We start from the raw sequence: 21208 nt of genomic DNA, 5'->3' as shown, positions 1-21208 counted from the left end.
CGTATGTGTGCAGACAGTGTTATCGGATGTTTTCATGTCAATAATAGGAGACCCTGGTAAGATAATATCAATGCAGATATTGCTGAGAGGACTTTTGACATGTCTGCACATGGATGATCTGTTGTTTATTGACTGTTATTACTGTGGAGCTTAAGTGTTAGCATGAATGACAGAGGTCACCGTTACATGATCCAACACAGCCACCAATGTGACTGTTGTTATAAAAGATCTGATCATCCTTTTAGTTGGTGGAAAAAATGGATAACAGGGCAGTTGTTGTTGGTAACCTTTTATAACTTTATTTGTTTTATTTACTTTAATGAATAAGTATTAATCTCAATGTAGGAAAAGGCCACAGCTGATGCCAACAGATAAATGTGAAGCTTGTACACCCTCTCCTCGGAACATTTGGTAAAGCATACTGCTCTCGTAAAAGAAGAAACGGCAGTCCTGTCCTGCACAAGGCCCTAACCAGAGTCATCTGACCCTCGTGTTTTTCTGTGAGTTTGAATATGAGTCAGGACAGTGTGTCTGTGCGTGGACAAGTGTGTGTGGGTGTGAAGAGACGAGGAGTGTGAGTGAGTGTGCAACAGATTGCTGCCGGCCCTTGTGAGTGCTGTAATGTTGACCCGTGCAGCTCAAGTGACAACTTTTACAAGTTCCATAAAGAAGAGCTCTGGAAAACTGCGCACGCTAAATGAGTTTGGTTTAGAGGATTAAACCAACTTTAGTAAATTGTACTTTATTTCTGTTTCTAAAAGGCATACTTACTTGTTTTTCTGAGTTGTCTCCGCATACCACATGACTCAAAATGGCTATGGAGATGTTTACACCCTAAAATATGCTCATTGTTCTCAGATGTTTTCAAGCATATTATTAAATGTTGACATCACATAGGAAGATGTGTGAGCAAGATTATGACTGGTTTCTCCCTCTTTGTGCTTCATGTTTCTCATTTTGTTGTCCTTTTAGACATACAGTGTGCACTGAGGTGATCTCAGACCGAGTCATGCTGGAGAACCTGAGTCAGATGGCAGAACTAAAGTTCTTAGTTGTGGTTTTTGTTTCCTCTGATAATGTTTCACCATTTATAGCCGTTAGTGTTTGAAGATGTTGTTAAACCAGGGATGGGCAAACTTTTGCCCGGGGGCCTGTCATAGTATGTAATCTGGCCCAGCAAACTAGAATTAATTTTAATAATTCACACTAATATTTTATTTCATAGATGAAGTACTACAGATCTACTGACCTTTGTTCATGTGGTGTTGGAATAGTTGTTGTTTTTCTGACGTTCATGTGAGTTGGAAAGGCATTTATCTGATAATTCACACACCACAAGATCGCAACAATTCTCTAAGTTTGCACTTTTCTCTTATGAACCCATTGGTGCAATTGGCACTAAAATGAGAACAAAAGCTACAGTTTTGACACTTCAAAAGTCCAAGCAGAACTTCAAAATGTTCTGTTTTAAAAAATACATAGATGTATTTTCAATCAAGATTAAAATATGTGTTTTGTCCAGATTATGTTTTTTTTTTATTTCTCTTATTGTTTGGTGAATGCGCCATGAATCTGCTTCTGATCTAGCCCTTCTTTCAAATTTTAGAGCCCTTTGTGGCCCATGAGTCAAAAGGTTTGCCCTCCTCTGTGTTGAACAATAATCTTCCTCTACCATTCACCTACCTTATTCCCATTGACTGTTTATGAGAACCTGACTGAGTGAGTGTTACATCACCCCCCATAAAATATGTCTTACTTTTGGCTACAGCAACGTCTATTCAGTAGGAAATGAGCATTCTTGGTGCTGAACGATCACAACTTTACTGCACTCTGACTCCATATAATATATAGTAATGATTAGTATTAGTTGTCGACTATTCTAATAGTTGATTAGTCGACTAATCGTGGCAGCCCCACTATTTAGTCGCCATTTCTTTGTGATTCGGACGCCATCATTTTGGAGCCAGATGATGTCAGTAAGAAGTGATTGGTCCAAATCGGTCCAAGTTGTTGTTTGTATGGCAACCATTTTTTGCCAATCAGGAGTGAGCTTGTTCGAAAGTTTACCTGAGCCATTCAGGAACATATGTTGCTCAAATGTTTTGAATGTTTGATGTGGGGGCCAGCAGGCACCACATAGTTTTATGTAGGCATCAGTTGATAACTTGAAAAACTTGTGCTACAACAAAAAGGAAAATTAAAAAAATGGGATTAACGAGAACATGTTATAAAAAGGTAGCAGAGCAAGAGTGGGGATTTTGACTAAGAAGTAAGAAATGGGTGTTTATTTCTCAATAGAAGATAATGGAATTTTTGATTCTTTGTATCTTCAGGTACTTCCTATTTGGAACACGAGGGGTGAGAAATCACTCAGTCAAATTTTCAAATACAGTCTATTCTTGCATCTCATTCAACTAAATTACAGTTCCATTGTCTCAGACTTCTGCCGTTTGGAGCAGAGTACAGTACACAGCTACCGTAGAGAGCCCCAGACAGCACATGGATCCAGAGCAGCACCTGTCCAATCCTCTCTTATCGCTGGCTCCTCCTCATCAGTGAATTACCCTCACAGCAAGACTCCACCCAGACAGTTGTTCTCCTTTGTTTTGCTGTTCTCCAACAGTTGGGAGTCCATCTGTATGTTTTTCACCTTTCCGACGTTGAGTGAATCATTTTCTCGTTGCCCTTCTGTTCTCTTCAGTTGTAATCACAGTTCTTTTTGTCAGTTTTTTTCTCTATTCTGCTGCCAAGAGATGTGCCATCATATGGCTTTTAGTCCTCATATGTCACTTATGCATTTCAATGTTTTTTCCTTCACATCTAATGATGGGTTTTTTTGCAAGTTTAGGTCTAAAAATTTACTTTTATGCCACTAGTTGCATAGCATATGCAGTATTTCCGCTTTAATGCATCATTGCCTCCTTATTTGACAGATATACCATATATGGAGACTGAAGCTCAGTTGTGCAGCTGAAATTAGGGTTCCAGTTTTGCACAAAATTCAATTTTTTGATATTGAGAGTGTGAAACACTATCCTGAGTCTGCGAGTAATCATCCTAAATCCATGCTCTGGTTACAGCTTTGGCTTTAAGTAAAAATGGATGTCTAGCCCCTTATAGTTCCATAATGCTCTTACATAAGGCTAAAGATGTTTGCTATGGTTACAGAAATAATACTGCAGGGTCCGTGCAGATAGACACTTGTAGCAAAGAGCTATTGTTAACACACTATACAAGTACATAAAAATAACACCGTCCAGTCTGTGTGCTGGACGGTCCAAAGCCTTAAGCAGCAGCACGGGTCGTATTTCTGCTGCCACACAGCCAACCAGTGATGTCATGGCTTTCCACATCCTCCCGGCCCCCCTGCTTCCTCTGAGCCAACCAGCAGTCAGCACTGCAGTAACAGGAAGAGCCATCTGGGCCTGGTGAGTTTTCGTGGTGGGGGTGATTTTTGGAGAGGTGGAGTGGCCATATCTGTTTGTTTGCTTCTGAATTTAACTTCCTGTGACATTTCAGTGCATCTTCAGTGCATTTAGTTTGACTCTACTTTTATTTAAATTTAGAATTTGTTGGAAAGAAAAATGCAAACGCTTGTTTTTATGGAACATTTTAGGTTAATGCAAAGCAGACTGGACAGGGTGAGTTCAACATGCAAACAATGCTTCTCAGAATGTATGAACACATCAATGAGTTCCAGGTGCTCTATGCTGTGCTGTTCCCATCTGCAAAAAGTTTGATGTTGCACAAGTTAACCAGAATTGAGATGTATCTTCTGCAACAGTTTCTGCAGAAATGCTCACACGCCTCATGTCGTTGTTCTGCTTCATGACGGCTTCTGGTCATTTTGAGCAACATTCAGTAGAAACCTAAATATGTGAAGTAAGTTTTGTCCGTTGGTCTCTTCAAGTCTTATAGGAAGCTTGCCCCGTATTTCCTTCTCCATAACAAGTGGTTGGATAGTTCTGCTGTTTAAGTGAAGGACTGGCAGGGTTTAGGGTTCGATTCCCAGAGTATGCCATGAGCCTCATCAAGTGTGGGTCCTTGGGCAAGACCCTGTATATCTTGCACTGCACCTCTTACCGCGGGCTCACACTGCATCCGGTCCAGACGCCAGAGCAATCTAGTTACGGCAGATGACTCGCATCGGCTACAGATGGCTGCGGTCCTGCTGCAGCCGCAGGCTCTGCTGCTGATTTCGCGAGACTTTGAACTCATGTAGGTTCACACAATGACCCGCCATTTAAATAGGGCTAGTTAACAAACTCTCATTCTCCCATGAATTTGAATATATTCACAACACTTCTTTTTCCATTCAACTCATCTTCATACAATGGGTAAGCGCAGAACTTTTATTAATACCTTTGTCTTGTATAGACGTAAATGTACATATTAGTACTGTTTTAAACGCATTGTTTTAAAAGTAGGGGAGACGACGATAGTTGTCACAGTAAAGTAATGTTTACAACATGGTGAAAACAGCGATTACAGCGGAAAGGGGGTTTTATTTAGAAAAATGTATTGTATGCACTTTGCACTCGCTCACAGGATTTCCTGTTAAGGTCGTTAAGAGCCCCAACTTCACAAAAAAGTGCTCCGTTTGAAGCCAGCGAAACCGATACGGAGGATGGCAGAGGCCGAAACGAACTGGATGCAGTGTGAGTCCGTCTCGCACTTTTCAAGTTATGTAAAGACTCCGGCGTCCAGAGCCGGACCGGATGCGGTGTGAGCTCGGGGTTACTGTCCATACCCCTTTCCCTACAGAAAGGCATCCACCTTAAAAATCTCTGCCAAACCACCTGTGCAAAGTGGTGAAAATTGATTATGTGGTTACACCTAAAGGCTTTTTGATTGATTCTCAAACAATTGTTTCTTCCATCTATTGAAAAGTACAGACATAGTACCCATATGTCACAACCAAATCTGAGCCCTGATTGGTCAAAGTTTTTCTGATTTAGCTTTCAGCTTCAGAGTTTTGAACGTTGAAATCCAAAATGCGCATTTGCATAGACCTTTCATTGGAAGCGGTTGCTTGAAAGAACGTTTCCGAGCCATGTGATCATAGCATTACGCCTCAGCACTTCACCACCATTTCTATAAGCAAACACATTTTGAAAACACTTTGTTTTAAAATATATGTTAAAATCCTTTTTGAGGTCACAATTCAAAGTGGTCCATATATTCAGGTTATTCTTCAGATAGGCGAATTAGGATTTCTTTGAGAATAGAAGCGGATGATCCTTTAGTTTTAAGCCATATCTCACAAAAGGGATTTTTGTCATCCACTTTAAAATATACCCTCCCTCTTTTATCAGATGTGTCAGTCTGTCATTTTTAGGACTCGCATCTATCATCTTCAAATGTGACTTGACATATTCCTGTCATACACGATGTCCGAGTCATTGATGGATGAATAAAAGTACATTGTTTCAGCCTCCCAACATGTTTTTTCCTTCACTAATAGAACAATGGTTAAAAAACAAGTGTGTCAGTATCAAGCCTCCTTATTAAAAGGTTTACAAGCTAAGCTGCATTTTTTGCCTTTCTGTTTTTAGATCTAATTATTGCTGACTAACACTGCCTCAGGCTGAATAAGTCAAGCCCTCTAATATGTTGTTGGCTACCTGTTTGCAACACGGATCTGTCAGCTTCCCTTCTGATTTTCTGGTACCAGACAGACAGCACACATCTTTCCTGAGAAAGGGTGTTGCACAAACAGCACTGTAATCGAACTGACACACCGCATACTTATCTGCACTCAAGTGTTCACAATGTGCCGCTGTATCACAGCGGCACATTGTGAATGTGAATTACATACAGCTTCAAGTCTATATGTTACACTTCACATGTAAACAGTTATTTATGCTACATTACCCAGAAAACATTTTTTTTTCACGGGTTAAGTCTCTTCATTTTTATTTGGTCAAATAACTGGTCTAACGAGCGCCGACTGTTATAGACCTAATCACTGTTTGACATATTCTGTAACACTGGAGCAGCTGTTCAATTAAAAAAATGAGCTTAGTCTCTTGGTGTCAGCAGGCTCTTTAAGCAGTCTTCACAGAGGCATCAGGGGCATTGTTTATTAACAGCAGAGTGGAGTTTATTTCCGTCTCACCACGACTATCCTCTTTCCTTTTCTCCATTGTCTCAGTCTCATCTTTTAGGTCAACAACCTGGCTCAGTGCTGAGTCACTTGATTTCCTTTATCACCCCCAGCGTTGCTTCATGCTCACAGCGAACCAGCTGACAGTTTGTCCTGTTCAGCTGAATTAATGCTTCTCTTTTAGTTTTTTTTTAAGACAATCTTGAAATATTGGCTCTCCATTACTTGTAAATCACTTTCTGCCAAACGTAATTTGAGGAACTTTCCGTTGCAACCCTGGCGAAACTTTAACTTTGCTCTTTTTGGGGCTAACTCTCCAGCAAGTAAACTAATCAACTCGTCTCCGACACAACAGACTATTTTTGAGTTTCTTCTGGAGCTGGGCTGCTCAGGTTGCTCAGTTTGGACTCCTCTCTCTAGAAGTTGGCATCTGGAGCTAAGCATAGGTTATGCATTGGACAGGGTGGCTCTGGTTACAGATAGAAGCTGGGTTGCCCTACTGCCCTAGTGTATCTTTTTTTTTTTAGCAGCCCACTTACACAACCTTTACATGGTTAGAAGACTTATAAATCTTTCCCTTTTACTACATTTCTTTTTTATCGTTTAAATAATTGTACATTTGATAAAAATATCATAAGAGTGGATTATTCCCTGATCCCACTGTGGACTTTGCAAAGAACCAGCATTTATACAGATCAACCTAAACAAGCAGGTCTGCATAAGTGCTGGCTCCACTGAGATCATTAATTCCCACTTTTCCCACCCTATCCAGTACAGCTGAACTCACTCCCCTTCAGCCAGTGTTGTGTAACTGGTATTAGTTAAAGATGGACTTTGGAAAGGGCCACTCCTCCCTGAATTATAGTGGACTTTTAGGATCCCACTTATTAAAGTAAACTAAACCTCCAAAAAGATCGCCTGCCAAAAGAGGCTCTAAAGATGGACAAGTCAGTATTGGAAAAGAATAGTTATATTTTTGATATGAAAGTGAAGATATATTTATTTATTGTATTTATTGAAGATACAGGGGTACTTTATTCACTATTTTAGTTCACTCATAGAAAATGTCCTTCATTTCTTGTTAGTTTTTGCTCCACGTGGTTTAAGCCAGTTTGAGCACTAGTGTGTGGTGAGAGATGGCCAGGTGTACCGTGGGAAATTACTCTCTTTCCCTTAATTGGTCTAAAACATTTATTTTTTGCCAGGACATCAGCTCTATGTTTATCCAAATAGGCCCTGGTTTCACACTAAAATATGAAACATCATAGAAGACTCCTTTTCTTTGCGTTTGTGATTTCTATATAAAACTCTTTGATGAGAAATATTTTATTTTGTTAATACAGACTACAGAGTTACATATTTCTTTACATGTTTTTGTTGGTGTTTTTTAATAAAGAAAAAACTATACCTTTTCTCAAAAAAGGTCTAGTTGAAGGTTTACGCACATCTTGGCCCATATTTGGCCCAGACCTTTATGTAAAGTAAGCACACCAGTATGTCTGTACTGTAACCACGTTTCTACGTTTACCCCCAGAGGGTCTCATTTGAATAATAAAGGATTCGAGTACCTTACTGAAGGACTTCAGTTGCTATGGTTTGTGAAGATGAAGACAGAATACTGCATGTCATTACTAACCAAAATACATTTGAGCCCCATGATTGCTTGGACTGATTTGGTTACCGGTTGACTCGTATTAAGGCAACTTGCCATTAAATAAAGGTTTTGCCACCAGACTGTACTGGTCCTGTATGTTTTTGTGGTGTAAAATTAGCTTTATTTCACTAAAATCCTAAAGACTTGCTTTACCCTCTGAACCATGGTTACCTAACCAGGAAGTAGTCCCATTGTTGCTGGTGTTCTCACCACAGCACTCACCTATAAAAAGACTCAAATATGAAGTTGCAAGCAGAGTTTCCAACAGTTTCTGATGGGTGCATTTTTTTAAACATGCTCTAAAAGTCAAAATGGAGGATAAAAAAGAAAGATCTTGATTTTGTTTTTACTTTTTCCACATAGTTAAGTTTATTATGTGAAGAGCATCCCTGAGCCCACTTCTGCCACATGATGGCTTTTTGTTTGTTTTCCCCTCAGACCTTGTTTGCCACGTGACTTTCGCGGTATGCGAGTGGCTCAGCTGATAATCAACAGCTCAGCTCCTGGCTCCAGATAATGGGAATGATAAAAAAAAAATAAAATGGGGCCAAGAAGTTTTGTCAGTCCAGGCCGAGTGATGGTTTGTTTCTTGGGAGTGGGAAAATAATGTCAACTGAGTTCAGGAAACCGAAGAGGAGTTTCTTCTGAGCTCCAACTGTAATAACATCCCTCAGCCAATCACAGCTTGTTACTATGTCTGCTGTGAATCTGCCCCTTTGTGTTAGGGTGGGAGCACCAGACACACACAAACACACACCCATCACAAAGCATTTAGTTAATCATGTGGGAGGAAACTGGAAAAGTTTTGCTCAAGTCAAACTCTTGAACTATGATGCTAAACACACTTACTGGAGCTAAAATTGGTTTCAAGGCTGAACTTTACTGAGAAGATTTTCTGGCTACCAACTTTATGATGCAACTTGAAACAACAAATCATGGTGTTTACAACTAGAAATACACAAAAAAGTGGAGTTTGTTTTTTGTTTTAGTGAAGTAAACTGGTTCCTGTTATTTAATTTTCCATTCCTTGACCCTATCCACTTGAATCAGATGTTTAAATGTTCCAGCACACAGCAGACAAAAACAGGAAAGGTGAGTTGGCAGCTCCGCTTTGCTCGTGTTATCAGACTCTATGGAAACACTGCTGACCCTGTTATAAGAAGTGTTGCTACCCGTATCCCTCCTCGCCAGAGCTGAAGAACAAAAGACCCTGCCATGCTCCTGTTGATACAAGACTGACATCAGCTTTTGGTTCATAGTCTGAGCTCAGCACAGCACCCAGCAGCTTAGAAGACAACAGACATGTTCACATGCAAAGACGTGGTTTCAGAGATCAACAAATCTGGCTGTAAACGGTCAACGTGGCTCTAATTCCTCTGAGATTCATCGACATTAAGTCAGAACTGTCGCAAACTGGGGCTGCTCATTCCTACAAAAGAGACACTCTTCAATCACCGTGATGGGAATGTTTAACACGTGTCTGCGTTGCCTTGGTAACACTTGTTCTTTTTTTTTTTTTTTTTCATCCCCGTCTTCCCTGGCAAACAGTTTTGATCATTGATCACTGCTTTCTTCTAGTCCCAAGTCAGTCAACCAGAAAGTACACCGAGGTCACTTTTTTTTTGTCACAACACCCCCTGTTATGTTTCAGTTTGTATAAGGGAAGCTTAAAGTGCTGGCTGAAGTGATGAAGAAAAACATGTTTTGCTGAAAGTGTGGGAGTCTGCAGATGTTGCATGCATCGATTTGTTTTTTTTAGTAGCTCTGCTACAAAGTTAGTGGTGAACTTTGTGGCTAAATGTCAAATAGTAAACATAGAATCATGCATTTCTTGCAAAGTCAGTGAGTTTTTTTTTGACTGCCAACTCTGCTTAACCTTTCACAAAAACAACTTTACCTAATACAGCAATACAGAAAATATAATGACCAGGTGTTGGTACAGGCTAGCAGATTACCTTACAGAAGGCTACATAAATCACAGTTCTGTCTTATGGCTATTGTTTGCTATAATGCGTACAGAGGCCCACCCCCACGTGAAACAGCTGTAAGAGCAGAGAAAACACAAGTAAGCCTTTGTACCGTGTCACGTGTGTAAGAAAAAGCAGACGCAGTTTAGATGATCTTGCAGGATATCAGCTTTCTAAATATAGTTGGTCATCTTGCAGAACTGGCAATGGAGCAGAAAAAAACGTCACTGCAAACTATTCCCATGGTGTTGGAGCTGCTCCTGCCAGGGCTGCTGACTCCTAAAATGTACCACCTCTTTGTACCAGAACACTTCTACATTTGGAAAGGCATTAATAATCTTTTGATGGCAAAATTGTGGATTCTAGGATTTAAGGATTATCATGAATTCTCTTCAAATACTTGTGCTGTGTTTTTGTGAAATGTATGTGTATTTAAAGGGGAGATTTGCTGGAATTTATTTTATGGTGAATTAAACAGAACGTTGCCCAGAGTTTTTTATTTTTATTTTTTTAACTTTTAAAGACATTAAATGGGTACACTTTAGCATCAAAGAAACCTTGAAAAACAGAAAATGAAGCCTACTGAGCTGCCATAAGGAGATTTGGCGTGGAAGAACAGCGAGTGTAATCTCTGACTTTGACCCAGTATATCAATTTAAACCATTAGTATATATGTGAATGTATAGATCTGTATTTATGTGGACATAAAGCCTCCAATGAGGGGTTTGGTCAGGAGTGGTATGGTCTTATATAATCCCATCCCTTTACATAAATTATCATTTTCCAGTTCATAACTTGATCAGAGCTGCAGGTCATTAAAAAAATCCTTGTTTCAATAAGTCACATGACTATGTAAGTAGACATATAACTATTTCAGACTTTATTCCAGCATATGTAGATCAATCCTTCATTACATGTCCAAATATTTAAAAGATTATACTCATGGCTCCTGGAACTCAATTTTTAGTTTTTTCAAAAATATTTTTTAATGGAAATAGGTGTTTTTTCGTATGCATATACAGAGAACTTCATGAAAGTCTGATCTTCTCACATTGTTGGGTGGCAGTTTTATTCTTACAAACCCAGTACTGCTTTTGAATTTCTTTTTTCTCAGAATAGTTCTTACATCTCTTCCTATGACCGACTGGCTGGAAGGCTGAGGCATGTTAATGCTGCTTTCTCGAACCTATCAACGTCCCCTGCTGGAGGCTGCAACTGCAGGGACTGAGAGTCAACCTTGCAAAACAGGCCCGACCCCCTAAACCTGCCCCCACCAAGGAGATGCACCCCCACCTTGGGGTGTTGCCATTGATTTGTACATTCAGGGATTTGAAGGTTCTCATCCATTCGGTTTTATGGTAGGAAATCTGAATGTAGGAAGACTTTTTCCTTGAATATGAGTGGAAGGAATTGAGAAAACATTCCTTTTAGAGAGTCAGACGAGTACGTGTAAATTTTCACTATGATAGAGGTGAAAACATCCTTTATTTTGAATTGTTTCCATCGAGGACATCTGGCACCACGCCTAATGAGAAAAGGGAATTTGCTGGAAGGTTGAACTTCTCTCTTTGGTTCCATTTAAACAGAGCTAGATATCATTGTGTGTTGAGCTGACACACCTCAGTGAGCCCAGCAGCCTGCTGCCTGTGTTACACTCAGGCTGCCTAGAAATTGCATTTATGCGCAGCCTTTCAGCTGGCTGGTTATCTACAGTCTGCAGAGTCCCTTAGAAATTAAATGCCCTACATATTAGCAACGGTCTTCAAAAGACTTTTGAGAACTGAATGAGAATGTTAAGTGTGTTAAATGTATATCTTATTTAGTCTATTGCTGTCTTTTAGTTGTGATGAAAAACAAAACGGGTAGGATTTTTTTTCCCCGATACTCTGTATATTAAGAAAATTGGCTTCAGCTTTAAAGAACAGTTGGAACAAAATCTGCCATCAGCACGCCTGCAGCAAACCTTGTTTTTGGGGTCAAAATGTTACAGTTCACTGTTAGTTTCCCTCTTGACCGAGCTGCAGGGGGATTTATTGGAGTTTTCCTTTTTGAAGGCAAAATCTATAAAGAAGATCTTTAAATTTTTTTTGCTTTGGGGACGCAGCACCGAGGCTACATAGGATAGGAGTTTGTGATGGGAGAGGATCCTGATTCATGCAAATTTATTTAGAACTCCAGAGCGAGATTCCACCAGCCCATTCCAGCCTCATCATTGTTGATCGATGGGATTAGCATTTCCAATAATCCACCATTCTTTAACTTTTATTCATTTTCTTAGTATTTTTGCATTGTTGTTTTGCTGAAGTGAAAAAATATATGCACATATAGAATAAAATTTGGTCTCAGAGAAGAAAGAAATGGTCTGAAATGCACTTGCTTAAAAAAATTGCTGATTTCAGGTGTTTTCTATCAGGTTTGATGTTCCTGTTAGTCAGGAAGTTCAGGTGTGTTTCAAAAGTATTGAAATCACCCTGAGCCGTTTGTTTTTTTTTTTACATTTTATAGGCAAAACAGTCACCTAATGAATACAGATTAGTCAGTAATGCAAGCAATTTGTATTTAAATGAGGTGATGTACAAATAGCGATCAGCATCCAGGACTGGCTTTGCAGAGGAGGAAGGGAGTGGTTTCCATATGGATCCTGCACACACTGAATTCAAATTAGCTGTGAGTATGCGCGCCTGTTTGTTTGTAGAGAGTCGGGCAGCTTTCGCCAAAGAAACGCGACCGAGCACAACGTGAATGTACAGCCACAGAGACGGGATTAATGAATCATCTAATCTGAATGCGTGTCTTGGTGTTTTTTGTGCGACTCTCGTCTCCCTCTCTTTTGCCATCTGTGTCCCTGTTAAAACCACAACACTTCTGAGTTCTGTATGTCAAAATCGATCCCAGCTACATCAATTCAAAGTGGCTCTTAATCACTCATCTGCTGGCACAGCGTAATCCGGCTATGTTGTAGGAGGCAGCAAATGAACATAATAAAATGTTAGATTTTTATTTAAAATGTGTTTGACCCGTTTTAAGCATTGATGAATCATGTGGGTGTGAGTGTTGGTGTTTGTGCTGAAGAATTTGCTTGTTTGGCTTTGGAGGCTGACCTCTTTGCTCCGTCCTGGAGGCCTTTTCCATCCCACGTGACTCTGCACTGATCCGCTGGCCTCAGGTCGCAGAGACAGCTGAGAGGTGTGTGTCTGTGTGCGTGTGTGTTTGTCCAACCTACCAAACTGTAGGCGGGACTCCAGCTGTACTCGGTGGCAGGCAGTCACAGGTTTAATAATGACGCCTGGATCTTAGTCTGACCCATTACATAACACACGTCACACATTAACAGAATGGCACAACAAACACTCATGTGTGTTTGTGTTCTTTGATTCTGGGTCATTTTGTGCTGAATTCATCAGAAAAGCTTCTTATTTAAACACCGTCTGTAAGTCTGATTAGATTTCCTCACTGAAATGTTTTAGTAATCTGTCCTTTTTATTGCAATGGCGCCTCTTGGATCGGAGGTGAAAAAAATCACGAGAGCCAACCCAACACTGAATGACTGTGTGCATATTATAGGCCTTCACCTAATTTATTATAGAACTGAGTTTTATGTTTGAGGGTATTCAGACTGGAGACAGTTCACTTAAAGTGAACCAGACCAGGATCCGCTCTCGGATCCATCTTTCTAGGTGATCTCGGTTTGTTTCCAGTCCTGGACTAAGCTCTAGTTTGCTCAGAGTTTCCTCAAACTGAATATCTTGGTGCGGAACAACCAAACCAAAATGGCCACCCTTAGCCGGTCATCACGTAATTTAGACCAGAGAGCTGCGGACAAACGTATAGTAACGATGAGACACAGCAACTCATTGTTCTGGACCAAAAGAGCTCTAGATCGGGTCCTGGTCCGGACCGGGGTTCTCTTGCACGTATTCAGACTGAAACTTTTTTCTGGATTATCAGGGGAAACGAACTCTGGTTTTAGGTGGACCAAAGTGTCCAGTCTGAACACATCGTAAGTACGTGAATTATCCCTTAAAAAATTGCAAAGCTTAGACTCCCACTATTCTTTCTCTCATTGCTTTGCCTCGCCCTCGTAATTTATGACCAGTGAGTGAGGAGACCTTTAGTTACTCACGTGCATTTGTTTACAATCTTTGGTCAGGAGTAGGAAAGTCTGCTTGACAGCAGTCTGAATACACACCAAATGCACAAATCAAAACTAGATCCAGACTAAATTAAGGAGACTCAGTCCAGACAAACAGATTTTTCCAGTCTGAATACACCCTGAAACTGAGATGTCTTAGGATTAAAAAGCCACAGATACCCATCTGTCAGTTTCAGAGATATTGTATGGGCTTATTTGGATCTGTTAAATAAATGGCTGCAATAGCAGCTTTCATGCTCCTACCTCACATGCATCTTTTCTGCCTCTTTGTCTTTCTGCATTGTTCTTCATCTTGATCTCCTGTTGAAACTCTCTTTGTGTTTCTGTGTGTAGGCCTCATAGGAATGCTTCTATTCAGACAGTTCCTTAAAGAATGGCAGCTCTGATCTAAGCATACCAAGGCTGGGCCCCTTGACTAAAGCCACCATAACTAGTCCTTTGTCCGGTTCTGCACGTGTGTCGCGCTGTATGTTTTCAGTGCGCTTGCTTGCCATGTGTTTCTGTTTGTGAGCCAACACGCATCTCTTTGCCAGCTGTGTTCCGGGGCATGCTTCTCATCAAAACGAGCACTCTGTGAACTCATGAGTCTGAGCTTTTGTGTGTTTTCTTGCATGGAGGGGCAGAAACATCATGAGCTTTGCTCTTTTAGGTTTCCTCCTCCCTCCGTGTCTCCTTTGACCCTGCAGCGCTGCTTTTGTCAGAGCATGTTACCTTTACCCCAAATCCTTCTTGCCTCGGGAACAGGAGCAGACTGGGAGCATGAAACCTTAGATGCAAATAACCCCATCAAAGCCCACTATTTCCAGTGCTGGCAAGTCAGTCGTCGTGTAAAGGTGATGGACTATAACCTTGAATGTGTAGCATTGTTATACATACCCCCCCCTCCCCCCACCACCACCTAAGCTCCTCCTTGCTCCTTTTCCATCGCCACTTGTCTTCCTATGGTCAGAGCACTCGATGAAAGCCCATAAAGCAAAGGACTTTTGTCCCTGAATGTAGGCACTCTTTCCCTCTCCTTCTTTTATCCTGCGTTCATTCAGCTTACAGCTGGCTAACAGAATATCCTCTCCATCCCTCCTTCCTCACGTTTTGTGTTGGATTGCGTCTCTCCGCGTGCAGCTGCAGCTCACAGGGATGTAGGAGGAGTTCCCTCAAAAGAATGTGCGTGACTGGCCTGATGACAGCAACACACACACACCCCTGCAGAGCCAGCTGACACGGACCCTGCTCCTCTCAGCTTCGCTCTCTCGGGCTTTGTCTGCATCCACACTCCTGTATGCATCGTCTACCTAACGTGTCGCACTGAAAAAAAAAAAATCATCATGTTTGATTCAGCAATGTAAACAGAAATTAGGAGGTGACAGCATCATCAGCTGCAGAGCGAGAAAGCTGTGATTTTATTTTATTTTTTTTCTGTGCTGTTGTGCATCATCTGACCTCTTGTGGGATTACGGGAGGTTTCTCTGGAGGAGTGAAGGAGATGGAGAGCAAAGACGGCCACTTGAGTCGTCTAAAAATACCCTCGCTTTTCGGCTAAGATCTAAGCTTCAATTTTGACAAAAATGATGGGATTTTATTGTGGCGCAGCTGCAAATTACAGCCATGTTTTCTCAAATATTTGTCTTGCAGCCTGCTGTAAATTCAGCTTTTCGGAGGGGAGTAGAGTGGCAGTAAACTCCCCTCACTGTCAAAAGCACTCGTGTATTTGGTGCTGCTAATTTTAGCAAAGTCAGAGGCGAATTCTGAATTAGAAAGCTTGTTATAGCCCATCACTGACCTGCAGGCCCCACCCACAACACTGTGGTGGAGCGCAGGGCAGCAAACACACTGGTGTCCTCCTATTTCCTCCTCGGTCTGGTTGAGTTGATGTTCTGTAGATGTTTTGTCAGCAGAAGCAGCTTGGGAAGCAGTCGGCCGTTAGCAGAGATGGACGGTCTAAATATATTTCTCTGGAAAGTTGTGTCACCTTCTGCCTACTCCAAACAAGCCCTTTGAGGGAAAAAAATACACATCTGCTAAACAAAAATACGGAAAAACACTGTGCTTCATTATGTTATAGGATCAGTTACAGCATAAACAAATCAATACCTCTTGACCTTTTCCTGAGGTGCTTCTTTTCTCTGTGCCTTTGTTCTAAACATGTTGACACCCCCCTCTCTGCTTTATCTCGTTCAGATGCAACAGAGGAGTTTTTCGAGTATGATGCAGAGGAGTTCCTGGTGTTCCTGACCTTGCTCATCACAGAGGGAAGGACACCGGAATACTCTGTAAAGGGCAGGACTGAGGGACTGCACTGTCCGCCAGCCCAGTCAGCCATGCCGCCTCTTCACAAGCACGAGTGCAGCGACAAATTGCCCCAGGTAGCTGCACCTGCACATGCATCAGTGCACCCAGCCTTCCTACCCATTCAGAGATCAGTCCATTCTGTTGAGCAGAATGCAGTATTAATGGAAATTAAAGTTTCACTGATATTCGTGTGGCAAAAAAGTAAGCTTAAATTATAAAAAAATAATCTAAATTCTAATCACTTCTTTGTAAAAAAGGCTTCTGGGTTCTGTGTTGCTGCAGAACTTTTCAGACCTCATTGCTATTCACTAACGCACTCCAACCTTTGTCTCCACTTTTGTCTGCGGCCGTGTGTTTGTCCAGTGTCGTCAAGCAAGGCGAACACGTTCTGAGGTGATCCTGCTGTGGAGGAACAACATCCCCATCATGATCGAGGTCATGCTGCTGCCAGACTGTTGCTATGGTGATGAGTGCCCCCCAAGCGACCCTATCAGTGACCCAGTCATCAAACAAGATGCTCTGCTGTTGGAGAGATGGACCTTACAACCGGTTCCAAGACAGTAAGGCAGAAATATGTTACAGTTTTCCTAAAGTAGCACACGTATGTGGAGTGCAAACATGGCACTGTTTTCACACAGTTCTTCTCAAAATCACCACACCCACAATTTTCATTGGCTCAACCAGACTGAAGGTGTCTGACTCGTGTTGTGTGCTCTGATGCCACACTTGACGCTGTCATTTTTATTTAAGTATTAGTGCTTTTCGCAACTCAAAGACGAGAAAATCATGCAATAATCCATCTTTAAATTTGCTACCTCTTACATTCGTCTGAGGCTTGTTCAGGCAGATCAAATAAATCCATGTTCGGGACTTGGAGAAGTGATCTAAGTCGTTGCTCAGTCTGGAGCTGAGATGGTCAGACTTCCTTCCAATGCTGGTGTTAGTGAGTCTAATTCTACATGCACACGGGGCATGTGATGCATGATCAAAAATGCACTGAAAGCAGGTTCTTGAATGTGCTTTTTAGTACATGCTATTCACACTGGATTGTTGCTATTCAATATTTGTGCAAGTACTCAATTGGAAGCTGGGCACAAACCGCAACTATTCATTTCTCAAATGGTTGGCACTTCTATGAATTAAAAAAAAGATGCTACTCATATGTCACTAGAAAATCTGAGTCCCTGACTGGTCAAAGTTTGACCTGGTTTAACTTTCAACACACGTTTTGTGTATAGGTACCTTAATTTGACTTGTTCAGCAACGTACGACCAAAAGATGCATGACCGAAATGTGTGTCAGTGAAGTGGTCGTTTGAAGCCGTGCTTCCAAGCTCTGTGTGAACGTAGCTTTATGTTTTCTAACAGTTTATGGGATTTGATTGTAACACTTTGTAATGACACTCCTGATGTCATACTGTAGGAAGTGAATGAAGGAAGCGAGGGTTCCCTTCTTCGTCGTAGATCAGGGATCTTTCTCTCTGTCAATAATTTTAGCAACAGAGCTGATCAGCAAGTAAAAACAATAAAACAGCTTTTTCAGCCTATTGTTCACACATTTCCCACACCTGAAAAGCTAATTCCCATGAAGAGGTTTGTTGACCTGACAGATTGTCCCATTTTTCTACTCTCGTGCTCAAAAAAAAAAAAAAAAGTCTCATCCCCTGACCATTTTCTCATTAACCTGACACACTGGCACACTTCTCTTCTCTCCATTTGTGTTTTTTTTAAATAGGAGTGGTGATCGTTTTATTGAAGAGAAAACCCTGCTATTGGCTGTTCGCTCCTACGTCTTCTTCTCCCAGCTCAGCGCCTGGCTCAGTGCCTCCCATGGCATCGTCCCCAGAAACATCCTGTACAGGTCAGACTCTACACTCGCTGGCAGTGGCGTGGCTTTAGAGGCTTAGAGTCAACCAAGGATACTGAAGCATCTGGGAACTACATTAGCCTAAATTTATTTGAAGTGTAAACACAGTTGTATTTTTCTTCCTGTCATTCTCTATTTCCACTGTTAAAAGTCAGAACAAATTTCAAAAAGTGTACATTTGCCCTTCCTGGTTTGCTGAACCCTGCTGTTGCTGTCTAACAGGATCAGTGCCGCTGAAGAGGATTTGGTGTGGCAGTTCACTCAGTCCCCATCCGAGCACATTTTCCCCGTCCCCAACGTGTCCCACAATGTCGCACTGCAAGTTCGTGTCCAGTCACTTCCCAGACAGCCCACCTACCCCAAACTGGCCTGCAGCATCCACACCAACCTGCCTTCCCTTTACAGCAAGACCCCCAGCTTGAGCCCCAACTTCAACAGCCACGGCGGCCTTCCCTCTCTCCGAAAGAGCCTGGACCCCAGCAAAGAGAACCCCCACCACAACTCTAATATGTACAGTAAGAGCTCCACCTCCATGTCCGGCCTTCTCCACAGTGGCGTATCGATTCCTAACCTGCCCATCAACAGCATCCCTATAAACAGCCCCCCCCACCGGGCTGTGCCACATCCATACAGCAAAAGGGCCCAGGATCCTGGTGAAAGCCATGCGTACCAGAACGGCGAGCTTCCTCATGTCAGTGCCCCCCCACGTCAGGGTTCGCCTCTGTTCCACAGACCCTCTCGCCCCCCCACTCCCTCACCCTCTCCCTCCCCGCTTCCTACGAGTAAAGCAGGCAAATGGTTGTATTCTGCCTTCAATGGTATTTCTGATCCAACACAAGTCGAGGACTATAGTCCTGGTACCAACAATGGAGACAAGACGACGACTTCGATCCCTGACGCCCTTAGAGCTTTTAAGAATTTGTCTGTGGCCGAACCGCCGCGCTGCCCCTCCCCCAGGCCTGCTGCTACTGAGACAAACCCTCTGATAGGCTCCCTGCTGCAGGAGAGGCAGGAAGTGATCGCCCGCATCGCGCAAAGGCTTAACTTCTGCGATCCAACCGCACCACCACTCCCACCCGGCCTGTTTACCTCCGACAACCCTCCCAAATCCACGTGGGGCAGCAATTATGACAACATTGCTGCCGGTAAGACCAAAGAGCCTGAGGCCCCGCCCTATGAGTTTGTTGGACATGTGTGGCCCTCACCTTTCAACACACCTGTGACTGAAACTTTTGCCAAACGAGAAAGCTCGTCCCCTAAACCTGCCGCCTGCAGGAAGCTGAGGATGACCGAGATGAGAGACCGAGAGGAGGAGAGGAATGGAGAGAAGGAGAGGACCAGACTGAAGGAGAAGGAAAGGGATAGAGACAGCTCCCTCATCGCCCAGGCAGTGCAAGACATTACCAGGCTCATCCAGGAGAGGCTGTCTGTCCCATCTTTGTCCCCCGGGAACAGCAGGAGCGGCAGCCCGCTGCACCACATGCACACAACCACGGTCACACACACAGTCCGCACATACTCCCACCCCGCACACAGCCCACCTGCATCACACACTGCCAGCAACGGCTACACGAACGGCCACATATCTAGCCACGAACTTCAAAGAGGCGGCACGCACAACGCTGCCTCAAACGCGCCTATTTGCACAGATAAGCCCCAAGTCGGACACGGGACCGAATACAATTCAACCCCGGCCCACAACGGTGCTCAGTTTACACTTGAAGAACCCTCACTCTGCAGCCAGCCCCGCACCAAGGCCGGTCGATGTTTACGTGCTTCCCCACCCGAAAAACTCAGAGTCAGGACAGCCAGCAGCCATGAAACCCCTCCTGCCTCCCCCGTGCAGGAGGAACGCCCACACCATGCTCAGATATTTAGCAGGAATCACAAAGACACCAGCCCAGCCATAAACTGTAACGGAAGCCACGACCACATCAAGCCTCAGCCCCAGACACAGAACTGTGAGGAAGCCCAGGCCTCTGCCTTCCACGATGAGAACCGGGCCCCGCTGGATTCTGGGTACTCCAGGACGTCCAGCCCAGCCATGACTCCTCCTACTTCCCCTGTAAGCCATTTTTGACTGTAAAATCACACTGATTATGACTTTAAAAACGAGAAAAATGACAACTTCTAAAGTTTTTAGAAACAACAAATGCTAGTGTGAATGCTTTTTGATGAAAGCAATTGCTGAAGATGCTGAAGCTTTTTACTGAAAGTAGTGACGCAATTTTCTTTATTTGCTGAAGGGATTTGCTGGAAATTCAAAAGCTATTTGCAAAATGTTAAAAGAATGGAAATGCTGATAAAGAACTGTGAAAAAGCGCTGAAGTTGACCTAAGTTTCTGAAAAATTTGTAGTAAAATTGCTTAACCATCCCTTATACACGCCAATTTTGCAAAAATATTTTGTAAGTTGCCTAAATGCGAGCTAAACTCCAAATTTGCCAAAAAAGCTAGCTCGTTGCTTAAATAGTAGCTAAACTCCAAAATAGCCAAAGATTTGCTCAGTAATAATTCAAAAACTTTAGCCTGTTGCTAAAATAGAGGCTAAACTCTAAAGTAGCCTAAAATCCCAGTAGATGACAAATTATTCCAAAACGTTAGCCTGTTGCTAATATTGAAGCTAAACTCAAAAGTAGCTTAAAAAAAACTCCAGTAGATAACAAATTAGCCAAAAACATTAGCATGTTGCTAAAATATTAGCTAAACTCACATTTTTTTAGAAAATTACTTTAAAAGATGAAGCCCATGAATATATTTAAAGGCTTGTTGCTAATCTACTTAAAATTTTGAAATGTGAAGGCTTTCTTATTCATTTCCTAGGGGGCATATTTTGCTCAATATTTCAAAAACAATAAAGTTTAAAAATACCAGAAATACAAACAGTAATTTTCCTGAACAAGCAGAAAATTTTGATACCAAGATGTGATTAAGATTCCCGAAAAACATACAGAAATAAGCAGGAGAATCACTATAGTGTGAATGCTTACTAAGCATTCACACAAATATTCTAAAACTTACATATGAACATGTTCCAACTTTTAATTTCATGAGTAACTTCAGTATTTTTTACACAAAATTATGTACGATTATGTACGATCAACATTATTCCAGTAGATTCTGAAGGAGAAAAGCGGTGCAAACGCCGCTTTTCTCCTTCAGAATCTACTGGAATAA

General features: G+C 42.2%; 1 protein-coding gene across 1 annotated transcript in view; it reads left to right on the top strand.

Moving 5' to 3' along the window:
- fam214a (family with sequence similarity 214 member A) overlaps window positions 1-21208 on the top strand; it is a 28386-nt gene that overhangs the window by 2899 nt on the left and 4279 nt on the right. The window contains exons 3-6 of the mRNA XM_024295548.2: window positions 16056-16240; window positions 16530-16726; window positions 17901-18026; window positions 18255-20097. Coding sequence (XP_024151316.1) covers window positions 16056-16240; window positions 16530-16726; window positions 17901-18026; window positions 18255-20097 — 2351 coding nt within the window. The remainder of the gene's footprint in view (window positions 1-16055; window positions 16241-16529; window positions 16727-17900; window positions 18027-18254; window positions 20098-21208) is intronic.

Source organism: Oryzias melastigma, linkage group LG3 (assembly GCF_002922805.2).
Source record: "Oryzias melastigma strain HK-1 linkage group LG3, ASM292280v2, whole genome shotgun sequence".
NCBI lineage: Eukaryota > Metazoa > Chordata > Actinopteri > Beloniformes > Adrianichthyidae > Oryzias > Oryzias melastigma.
The sequence above is the reverse complement of the archived record's forward strand: the minus strand, read 5'-3'. Positions and strand labels throughout refer to the sequence as shown.